This window comes from Heloderma suspectum, chromosome 17 (assembly GCF_057233095.1).
Source record: "Heloderma suspectum isolate Gila_16-S chromosome 17, 16-S_ref, whole genome shotgun sequence".
Lineage (NCBI taxonomy): Eukaryota > Metazoa > Chordata > Lepidosauria > Squamata > Helodermatidae > Heloderma > Heloderma suspectum.
The window spans coordinates 6,412,900-6,424,635 of record NC_139474.1 but is presented as its reverse complement, the minus strand read 5'-3'; the positions used below and the strand labels follow the sequence as shown (position 1 = coordinate 6,424,635).

Genomic DNA, 11,736 nt, shown 5'->3' with positions numbered 1-11,736 from the left:
TGGTTATGATGATGGTAATGCTATTCCATATGTTTGGCGTTAAGCCCTAGAGCTTAACCAGTTCTGGGTCTCGGCCTCTGTGTTGTAATTTAAACTCAGACAAAACCCTTCCAAACAGGATAATTCAGGCAAGGTGAAATCTGTTCAGAGCACAACCTGGCCTGGGTGCAAAATGGGCACTCAAGATTATGCACTCTGTTGACCAACTTCCCTTCAGATGTGTGGGATTAAAATTCCCACCCTCCCAATCCAGGACAGGAAAGGCTAATATTTATTTTACTTGTATATGTAGTACATTTCTAATCCACCCAATAACTAATGCTGTCTGGGCGGATTGCGACCAGTTAATATAGACAGCGACCGCTTCCAAATATTTATTTCATTTCTATACCGCCCCAAAGCTCTCTGGGCAGTTCACAAAAATTAAAACCAGAAAGTAGAACATAAAACTACAGTATAAAAGTACAACCAGAATAAAACCTAGTCGCTATGCAGAGATTTAAAATACAGATTTAAAACAGCAGAGCTAAAAGACTAGAGTGCTAAAATGCTGGGAAAATAAAAAGGTTTTCACCTGGCGCTGGAAGGAGCACAATGTAGGTGTGAGGCGAACCTCTCTAGGGAGCTTGTTCCACAGCCGGGGTGCCACAGCAGAAAAGGCCCTTTTCCTGGTAGCCACCCACCTCACTTCATTTGGCAGGGGCTCCTGGAAAAGGACCCCTGAGGATGAACTTAGGGTCTAGGCAGGCACATATGGGAGGAGGCGATCCTTCAGATAACCTGATCCCAAGCCGTTTAGAGTTTTGAATGTTAATACCAGCCCTTTGAATCAGGCCCAGACATGGACTGGCAGCCAGGCAAGCCGGAAAAGTACTGGTAATTTTTCCCCATTTCATTACCGAAACAAAAACCAGGATAATGTGAAAGGGCAAGAACCGCTGGTATTCTGCATGCAAGAGGACCTAGGTTCGATCCCTGGCATCTTCAGGTAGGGCTAGGAAGGAATCTTGCCTGAAACCCTGGCGAGCCACTGCTACCAGTCAGTGCTGACAATATTGGGCTAGCTGGACCAAAGCTCTGAATTCGTATAAGGCAGCTTCTGAAGTTCTTGGCTGCAAGGGAGGGAGTGGGTAGAGAAGGGGAAGCCAGGTTTTAGTTTGCTCGGAGGCTTAGTAGGGGCAGTGGACCTAGTCTGCAGGCTAACACAATATATCACATCCAACCATCATGTAGGTGGAGAAAAAATTGAGCACGTGACACCAAGTAGTAGCCCCTTTTTTCTCTCCCACCATCCAAACTTCAAGAAGTAGTTTATCTGAGGAGCGAAAACATATATCTTCAGCAGCAGTGCCCTTGTTAACTCGCCCTGGTGGCAACTCTCATCTGCCTTGAGTGCGTAGAATTCGAAGTCTGGCAATCCCTACTCATGACATTTTTTAATGCAGGAACAGTGAACAGCCTCTGAGCATGTGCAAAGTGTGTTCTTCTCCCCATCAATTAACCAGCCTTCACATATCTGGGATTTGGAAGAAGGGCGTCTGGGGCAGAAAGACTGTTGATTCCCCTTGCTTAAGAAATTAAGCATCAACAGCAGAGCGCATGCAAAAATCCCCGGTTCAGGCTTCTTGGGACTCTGAACACGCAGACATTGTGACCACCATCAAGTCAGGGTTTTTTTTTCCTTCCCTATTCTCAGCCCCCTACCTCCCCGCAGCCCAAACCGGATGCTTCTAGCCTGACGAAAAGATCTTGAAAGCTTGCACATTTTGGGTGATCTTTCATTTGGCCTAATACAGGCATTGTGCTGTTTTGCATTGTATTGCATGTTATTCTTTTAAATATTGCTATTGTATTTTATATTTTAACTGCTTCTATGGCATTTTAGTCTTGTAACTGTTTGCAATCCGCCCACAGAACATTAGGCATTAGGCAGATTAGAAATGTAATAAATAAATAAATATGGATCGGGGCTTTTTTTTTTTTAATGGTCAACATGGCTACCTTTGATGTGGGGCAGGGGGGAATATATCTAGGTGGTGGAGAAGAACTCAGAACAAGAAGGCATCTCCTGATCACTAAAACCGCCTGGCTTTGCTGGCTGTGGACGTACTTAAAGTTGAAGACATTTTTATTTTCCCAGAGAGAGCGGGGGGGGGGGGGGCTTCCTTCCACCCATTCCCCCCGAAAGCTACATATCTCCCCCCACACAAACACACACTCTTGACAGAGCACGTGTTGAATTAAAAAGCCAGGAGCAGAAGGGAAGGGGAATTCACTTTGGTGCTTTATTTGAAGCCTCTACCAGAAATTGGAACGGCCAACGATGCCCCCCAGCCCTCTCCCCGAAGCAGCAGGAGGGCACGCTTGGCAAGCACAGTCAATATCGCAGCAGGCAGTGTGTGTGTGTTTCCACACCAGGGGCCCGATTCGCCGGCTGCGGCAACACTGGTGTCGTCTTGAGGTGACAGCTGGCTATCCATCGCGGCAAGGGCGTCTCCGTTTCCCTAAACAGGCACAGGGAATGTATCTTCAGATACAGGGTCCCTCGGTCTCCAAGAGCAAGGCTGCACCGGTTCCAGGAGAAGCAGGGGGAGCCAAAGTCCGTGAGCCCCCCATAGGGGTGCGCTAGGCCTTGCGGACTGAATATTTGCCCTTCTGCAGCTGGGACACGTAGATTTTGGTCTTGCTGCCGTCTTCCCTGCGCAGCCAGACTTCGCCCGTGCTGACGGCAGTGATCACAGCCCTGGGGGAAAGGGAGGGAGGTGGGAAGAGGCCAGGAAAGGCCGTTGCCGGGAAATCCAGCCCTTTGGGGGTTCACCAGACTTCTGTGGCACACCTCACTCGGCTGGCATTTGCAAATGGCGCCACACGTTTCCCCCGAATTCTGGGGACGTTTAGCTTTTAAAAAAAATTGCAGAAATAGACATTCGTGCAAATCGCAGCTGGAATTTGTGCAAATTGCATAATTTGCGGCTGCAATTTGTGCAAATGTCTATTTCTGCAAATAAAAAAATTTGGAAAATCCGCCAGCTGGCTCAACTTGCTGCGGACCAGCCAGCAAAAGACGGGATGGAGTCCGGGGGGCTGAGCCAATGAAAGCTCGTTGAGCTCCACCCCGCAACTGGATGCCTCCAATATCCCTACACCACCCTCAGCCTGCCACAGCTGAGGCCCAACTCCCTCTCTTGGAGCCTCATTCCACCAGGCTGTGGCAGAGGAAGAGATAGGAAGCAGGGCCCCCCATCAGAAAGCCCGCCCCCCGCATCAGAATCAATGGGGGATTTCCTCTCAATGCTGATAGCAGCTTCAGACAAGGGTGATTCCACCAGGCCACGGCAGGGGAGGAAAGATTTAAGCTCCCCATCCCCACTTGCTGGGATTCCAATAATTATCACACACACACACCCTGCTCCAGTTGAAGCTGCTTTAAAATAAAACCTTGCATGTTAAATGCAAAGATGCATTTATAGTCATGTCTCTTGGTGCCCATCAGGCTCCCTGCCTCTCCTGACTTTTACTATGTCTCTTAAGATTTTTTAGAAATGTTTTTCTTTTTAATTGTGGGGCTGGCATGCTTGAAAAGAATGGATTTCATTTGGATTGAAAAAGAGTGTTTTTGTATTTTGGAGCTCAGCCCCGCCTCTGCCTTGTCCTTAGGTTCTTGGGCAAGTGAGTTCTCTTTTAGTCTCAGCAATTTGCCTACTGGGAAATGAGTGTTCCGTGACTGGGCACAGTCACCATGGCAGCCATTTTCTGAAAGGGCAAGCTCGGCCATGGCAGGCATTTTGTGAGAGCACCCACGACACCCTCACTGTGCCCTAGTGTGCCCACTGACCCAAAAAGTTTGGAGACCCCTGGGTTAAACCATTACCCCATAAAGCAGAAAGCCATGGGTTCAAGGCTGGTTCTGATACACTATGTTCATCATCTAACAGCCTCCTCCATGTGCCTCCTCCAAGGGAGGCTCTGAAGGCAGCAGCAAGGGAGAGGGCCTTCTCAGTGGTGGCCCCCCAATTGGGGAAAGATCTCCCTGACAAGGCCCACGTGGTGCCAACATTGTTCTTTTCAGCGCCAGGTTAAGACCTTTCTCTTCTCTCAGGCATTTATCAGCATATGATGAGGTTTTAGTCAGGTGCTGGATTTTTCTTTTGCTGTTCGTTTAAAATTGTTTAGATATATGTGTGCCATCTGTTTGTATGTAGCTTTTTAATACTATGTATAATGTATTTTTAATGGTTTTTAATCTTTGTAAACCACCCAGACAGTTTCAGATATGGAGCAGAACAGAAATGGAATGAATGAATGCATGAATCTTGAGATGGGAGGGATCGGTCCCAGGCTGTACTTTTTTTCTCTCTTTTTTTAGAGTTAGTAATCTAAGCCAGGGCTAGCCCAAGACATTTTGATGCCTGAGGTCAAAAAGTCAATTGGTGCCCCACTTCTTCAACTAATGAACATGTGGCCCCAAACCACTGGAGAATATCACCCCCCCCCCAGTGCAAACCTTACTTAAACCCCATGAAATGCACCCTAGGACAGAGGGCTGTGGACTCTGGGTGGCTCCCCAACTCCCTCTGGCCAGCCTCTCCACCATGCCAGCTGCACCTCATCTTCAGCACTCACTGGATTGGGGCCTCATCCCCAACTTGCAAGGAGATACTCTGCCCTTTGACGTAGGCCTCGCCTTCATAGTGGAGGTGGCCGTCTTCACAGTGCGCAGAGAACGGGGCAGGGGATGGCAGTTTCTCGGACTTCACCGGGCCTGGAGGAAGGAAAGGGTGGGGAGAAGTAGGAATCAGGACTATTTATTGATTTATGACATTTCTATACGGCCCAGTAGCCAAAACTCTCTGGCTGGTTCACAAAGCAAAAACTTAAACCCGTAAATTACAAGAACACCATAAAACGGAATATAAAAACCTTTGGTTTAAAACAGAATAAAGCCAAATTAAAAGCCAGCACCAGTGCAAATATCTAATAATGTTTAAATGGAACGACTAAAAAGCCTGGGAAAATAGAAAGGTCTTGCTTGACCTGGTGCCGAAAAGATCGCAATGTAGGCACAAGGCGAGCCTCTCTGGGGAAGGCCTTCAACGTGGTGTCCCCCTTCCTGTGGAACTCCCTGCCTCTGGAGGTCAGGCAGGCACCAACACTGCCTTGTTGCCGGCACCTCCTGAAAACCAGGACGCCTTCTTTGACTGACCAGCCACGGTTTTTATTGGTACTCTGTTTTTTAAAATAATATTTCTTAATATGGAGTTTTATTTCTTTTATCTTTTATTGTTCACTGCTCCAGAATCTGTTTTGACCAAAAAGGCTCTGTCCTTAGTAGCCAGCCACCTTATTTGGCAGGGGAACCCAGAGAAGGGCTTCCAAGGACGATCTTAGGGTGTGGGCAGATATATATGGAAGGAGACGATCTGTTAAGGAACCTGGTCCCAAGCCATCCATCCATCCATCCATCCATTTATTTATTTTATTTTATTTACAATATTTATATACCGCTCCATATCTGGAACAGATTTCTGAGCAGCAAACACAAGGATTAAAACAGTAAAAGAATAAAAAAAGATTTAAAACATCACATTAAAATTATACTTGTTTAAAAACACAATGCCAGTAAAAACCATAACTGGTCAATTAAGGAATGCCTCCTGGAACAGTGCTGTTTTCAGGAGGTGCTGGAAACAACGCAGTATTGGTGCCTGCCTGACCTCCAGGGGCAGGGAGTTCCAAAGAAAGGGGGCTGCCACACTGAAGGCTCGTCTCCTGGTGGACTCCATTCGGGCCATAGGTCTGTGCGGAACTTCCAGGAGCCAGCCCTCCGATGACCTCAGTGACTGGGCGGGTTGGTAAAGAAGAAGGCGCTCTCTCAGGTAACCTGGTCCCAAGTTGTTTAGGGCTTTGTACACTGGTACTAATACCTTGAACCTGGCCCAGTAGCAAATAGGCAGCCAGTGCCGTTCCCTCAGCAAAGGAGTTACAGGCTGAAAAGGGGCAGCTCCCGGCAACAGCCGGGCTGCTGCGTTCCACACTAGCTTCAGCTTCCGGACCAGCCTCAAGGGCAGCCCCACAGAGAGCACGTTGCAGTAATCCAGTCTTGAGGTGACTAATGCCTGTACCACTGTGGCCTATCCCTGTCCAGGAGAGGCCATAGTTGGCGAACCAGACGAAGCTGGTAAAAAGCACTCTGAGCTTCCATGGCCACTTGGGCCTCGAGCAACGGTGATGGATCTAGGAGTACCCCCAAACTATGGACCTGATCTTTCAGAGAGAGTGCAACCCCATCCAAAACAGGCAATGCGCCTGTCTCCCGGATTCAGGAACCACTCACCCACAGGGCTTCCATCTTGCCAGAATTTAGGCGTTTGTAGGTTAATACCCAAGAGGGAGCAAAGGGGCAGGGGCATCAGGAACTGTCTGGAGAAGCTGCCAGAAGCAGGGGAAGCTGCCCCAACAGCTCCCCTTCAAGGCTCTGGGAATCCATCGGCATTAAGATGGGCTTCTGAAGGGCACCAATCCCAGAAGGCATCCTCCATTCAAACGCCAGGTGCATGTTAGTGGGACTGGGTACACGGAGAAACTCTCAGGGACCACATCCCAGTGGCGGGCGGGGCCGAAAGCCAAAGGGGCGGGGCCAAAATTACAAAAGACAATAGCATATTGTCACTGAAAGCTGTAACTGCTGGTCACTAAGCCTTAGGAGAGGCATTTCAACCTTTCAGAATAAGGGGGAAAGCTGCACAAAAGCTGGGAAACAGCCAAATGATCGGTTTTAGAGGGGAAGGGGAAGAGTGAATGGCCATCTAGGGAACCCAGAAGGGGCCAGATTGGCCTGAGGATCCCCAGCCCTGGACTACAGGAAGGGCTGCTGGGAAGGAGTGGAGATTAGGGGCACACAAGTTGTGGAGAGAATGGCTGAAAAAAAGCTGCGCAGGGCTTCAAATCAGTGTCCCGTCTGCACCAGACCCTGGCTTCTAAGCTATCACCAGCCATTCCTGCAGGCTGTATGGAGGGAGATGAGAGGGAGAGCAGGGCTATTCCACCAGCCCTGCTGAAAGAATCAGTTTTCCCCCTCCTCCCTCCCCATTCCTTTTTCCTTGTGTGTCATGTCTTTTTAGACTGTAAACCCGCAGTCAGGACTGTCTTGTTTAATTGATTGTATGTAGGCCACTCTGGGGGTCTTTTTGGCTGAGGAGCAGCATAAAAACACTTCAAATAAACAAATAAAAATATTTTTGGCCCCACCCCTTTTGCCTCAGCCCCACCCACCACTAGAATGCAGCCGCCAAGAGTTTCTCCAAAACTGAATTTGGCCCTTAGGTTGAAAGAGGTTCAACACCCCTGCTGTAGTCTATTTGATGGTGTGCGTGTGTGTTTACTTCTTTAAAAAAACCTAAAATTAAAATCTTATATAAGAATACAGTAGTGTAAAGCTTATTACTAGAGATCTACGAGACTGATTTTGCTCATTTTCGTTTTAAACTGAAGCCTGTGCAGTGCAGATGTGCAAAAAATTATGAACCTTTGACAAAAGTTGAAAGCTCGAGTTTTCGGCACCTTGGGAAGGGAGAGGATTGAGGCAAAGGGGAGGTTAATGCATATGCCCCAAACTGTGCATGTAATGTTACATGTGACACAGTGTGTATATGCACGTATAATAATGCTTCCTCCTGTGTGGTCTTAGAGTGCTGGGCCAAAGGACAGGCACATAATGTTGGGAAAGGACCTGAAGAATAGTCAGTTGGGGATAGTTAGAGGAAGAGAAACTGAGGAGAAAGAGCTGAAAGGCCACCAGACAGAGGAGAGAGAAATCTTACATCACGTGTTTTCAACCTCAAACTTGAAGAAATGGTGAATGATCTTTTTAAAAAGAACATCTTTTTTTGTTTTGTTTTCACCTTTGAAAGTTTATTTGTAGTACATTTATTTTTAAAGAGTAACGTTGGTCCAGTCACAAGGGAAATGGGCAAACGTATTTTTACCCAATCATTCTCAGACTACTAGCCCCAGCGGCAGCAGCAGATTTGCACTAAATATTTCTATCGTTTTTGGTTAACCTAAGACAAGGAAAAGTTTCAATAGCAAGACCCCTAGATAATAACTAGGTAGGCCGGGCCCACCCTTTAAAATAACTAGGCATGCTGGGCCAAGGCCTGCCCCACCCCAAATTCCACCTCTGATCTGAGTTGAGCCCTGCACCCTCCCAGGCACCCAATCCCAGCCAGGAGTCTCTTGGAAGGCAGAGAGGGGGGTGGAGGCCCAAGATCAAACACCCTTTTCCCTGCAAGGAAGGGAGAAAGAACAGGGCTCTTGCCTTCTAGTTTCCTCTTCGGGGGGGACACTGCGGCTTTAGCCTGGGAAAAAAGAATGAGAAAGTGTTGAGAGAAAGAGAGCGTGACACACAGGGACAGACAGACAACCGGAGTTCCTTGCCTGCTCTGCAGCCTCCCCAGCTCCAAGGAAGAGATTTGTCCTGATTTAGAAAAGGGGGATGGGAAACATAAGAGCAGCCCTGTTGGATCAGACCAGGGTCCATCTAGTCCAGCATTCTGTTCACAAAGTGGCCAACCAGCTGCCCATGAGAAACCCACAAGAAGGACAGGAGTGCAACAGCACCCTCCCGCCTATGTTCCCCAGCAACTGGGGTACACAAGCAAACTGCCTCTGGTACTGGAGGCAGCATATAGCTATTAGGACTAGTAGCCCTTGATAGCCTTCTCCTCCAGGAATTTGCCTAACTCCCTTTCAAAGCCATCCAAATGGGTGGCCAACACTACACCCTGTGGTAGCAAATTCCATAGTTTAACTCTGCGCTGTGTGAAGACATCTTTCCTTTTATCTGTCCTGAATCTCCCACCATAATCCCATTGGATTCTAGTATTACAGGAAAAGGAGCCAAACGTTCACTTTCTCCCCTTTTAAAGCCATTCAAATTGGTGGCCATCACTACATCCTGTGGTAGTGAATTCCATTGTCTGACTATGCGCTGTGTGAAGACGTCCTTCCTTTTCTCTGTCCTGAATCTCCCACCCATCAACTGTGTGGGAGGACCCCACTGGGTTCTAGTATTAGGAGAGAGGGAGAAAAAGGCCCCTGTCCACTTTCTCCACACCACGCAGAATTTGGTACACCTCTATCACGTCTCCCCTTGGGGAGGCATCCCAAGACCCAGTTCCTTTCTCAAAGTGTTAAGAACGGAGCACACGAAGAGCTGAGCATCACAGCAGACTCCATGTTTACTCGCCAAAGGGGCTTGACATCCTTGACTCAGAACCTCCGGAACACAGGCAGCTGCCTTATACAGAGTCAGACGATTGGTCCATCTACCTCACTATGGCTTACGCTAACTTGCAGCGGCTCTCCAGGGGTCTGAGACACATGGAGACGCTACGGACTGAACCTAGGATCCTCTGCACAAGCTCAACCACAGAGCCATAGCCTAACAACAGAGGAGGATTCCAGTCCTCATGGTTTTGAGAAAAGGGCTGACTTAAATAAGAACAGTGGAACGTGTCTTACATCAAGTCAGAGGCTTTGTCCATCTAGCTGCATATTGTCTACACTAACTGGAAGCGGCTGCCCAAGATTTCAGATGGTCTTCCCCCGGCCTGCCTTGGCAGCCTCCCCTGCTGCCCTCCCAGACCACTGAGAGAACATCACAGCTCTGGCTCCCCAACCCACAGAGAAGGCCCCACCCCCAGACTTACCTTTTTTATGGCTGTCCAGTCCTCCATGATATCCGTCTCATGCAACATGTAGACGATGTACGGGCGTGGGAAAGGTGAGTTAAGGGGCAGACTATGCAAAAGCAGCCATGAGAAAGTGGCCTTCACCCCCATTGCCCGCTTGTCCAGGCGGAATTTTGGGCTGCATTACAACAGGCGCAGTTTTGCAGGCCCCCTGCATGAGAAGCTGTGAAAGCAGCCCCCCGCCTGGCTAGGCAATGGTTCACTGTGAGTGAACATTGGCGTTGCCTCTCCATGGCAAACGCATTGGGGAAAGCTGTGCAAAAGGATATCGGACACCAGTGGAGGTTTCTTCCTCTTGCCTGGCCGGAGAGGGTCCCAGTCCTTCGCGCTGTGCTTTGGCCGAAGCTTGTCGTCCCACCATTCTAGGAGAGGAAGAGAAGGGGAAGCCGCCCCCCATCAAGAAACTTCAGCACAGAGGGTTATTGACACTCTTGTCCAAAATGGATTCCCCGTTATTCCCACTCCCTGTGGAATTCCAGGAGCTGCAGTTTTGTGAGGGGGGCCAGGGATCTCCCCCGAGAAGATCTGAGATCCCTTGCCCCACACCAATCTACAACTCGCGGGATTCGCTTTGTAAGGCTCAGCTGCCACACTGGAGAAAAGCGTCAAGAGATCATGGTGGTGTGGGGAGTTCAGCCATGACAAAAGCCTACCTTGCGGACTGCAGCAGCCTTTTCCAAAGCACAAGCCAGCCTCCTCCTGCAACCCTTCCCAACTCGTGAACAGTTATAGCGGTCAAAAGGAAAGATACAGCCGCAACAAGAGAATCGACAGTAAATACGTATCTTCGCAGAGTGGGTGGAATTTGAGAGTGGTATATCGTGAGCTCTGCCTTTAGGAAACTGAAAACACTGGGTTTCCAGAATGGCTGGGTTTATATCTGCTGCCATCACAGGCCCTGCAAGAAGCAGCAGAAACATCCAGAGCATAGAGGAAGAGACTAAACACCACCCCCCTTGTCTCTGTTGGAGCCTTGAGAACTTCCCCAGTATGACAAGAGTGGAGCATGGGAGGAATCAGCTGCTGAAGGCTGTAAGAAATCTGGTTGCTATTTCCTGAACTTGGCATTCCTGGGGTAGCTGTTTGCAGTTTGCAATCTTTATTCAAGCCTTAATACATAGGAACAGTTTAGCTTATTTGGCTCTGGTTCTGCATTACTGATAAATACTAATTGGTATTGTGTTGATTTGATTTTGCCTATTTTGTAATCAACTTGAAATGTGATGTTGGTATCAGTGAAATAGTTGTTCATTTTTGTAATGATGTATTGGTGCTTTTTCGTTTTTGTATTGCTGTTTCGTTAGCCGCTTTGGAGACTTTTTGTGGAAAAGCGGCATGTAAATTAAACGATGAGGATATATTAAACAGTGATTTGGGGCCAAAGTCCAGGGCTCCGCAGCCCAGCACACACACCTCCAGTGACCACCCAGAGAGCAGCAGATGCAAAAGGAAACCCCATTTTATTCTTGAAGTCGTGATGGTTTCAGTGAGCTTGGTTTAAGCGGGTTTGAAATGCAGAACTCCACACACTCAGAGAATTATTATTCAGGGTTGGCAAACAGAACCTAACACAGGGGAATGCCATCTTTTCAGCCCATGGGCAGATTTGGCAATTGGAGAAACTGTCCTGGGCACTGCCACAAAATGGCTGCCATGGGAGGTGTGGCAAAAGGCAAATAACTTGCCCCAAAGACTGAGTATAGGTCAGAGGTGGGGTCTGAGCACCCCACAACACAACTCATTTGAACCAACAATTGTCGGCACCAACAGAATCCTAATTCACAGCAATCCCAGCTGCTGGTAAGGAAATGTGTTGATTAAAAAGAAAAGTGGGAGGGGCTCCCACAGGGATCTGTATTAGCACCAATGCTTTTCAACCTGTCCATAAATGTTCTCGAATTAGGAGTGAGCAGCGAAGTGGCCATATTTGCTGACACCAAATTATTTAGGGTGGTTAAAACAAAAAGGGATTGTGAAGAGCTCC

At 48.3% G+C, this 11,736-nt stretch overlaps 1 protein-coding gene across 3 annotated transcripts in view; it reads right to left on the bottom strand.

Annotated features, from left to right (window-relative positions):
* Nucleotides 1-1,983: 1,983 nt before the first annotated feature.
* Nucleotides 1,984-11,736, bottom strand: part of BRMS1 (BRMS1 transcriptional repressor and anoikis regulator) — a 32,283-nt gene continuing 22,530 nt past the window's right edge. Inside the window, exons 7-11 of one of the 3 annotated variants that reach the window (XM_084824579.1) lie at nt 10,022-10,114; nt 9,711-9,775; nt 8,318-8,357; nt 4,624-4,762; nt 1,984-2,743 (exon numbers count right to left, since the gene is read on the bottom strand). In XM_084824579.1, coding sequence (XP_084680705.1) covers nt 2,626-2,743; nt 4,624-4,762; nt 8,318-8,357; nt 9,711-9,775; nt 10,022-10,114 — 455 coding nt within the window. In that variant the 3' untranslated portion in view covers nt 1,984-2,625. Of the gene's footprint in view, nt 2,744-4,623; nt 4,763-8,317; nt 8,358-9,710; nt 9,776-10,021; nt 10,115-10,309; nt 10,651-11,736 lie in introns of those variants that run through there. The other 2 variants (XM_084824577.1, XM_084824580.1) reach the window with 2 other exon arrangements.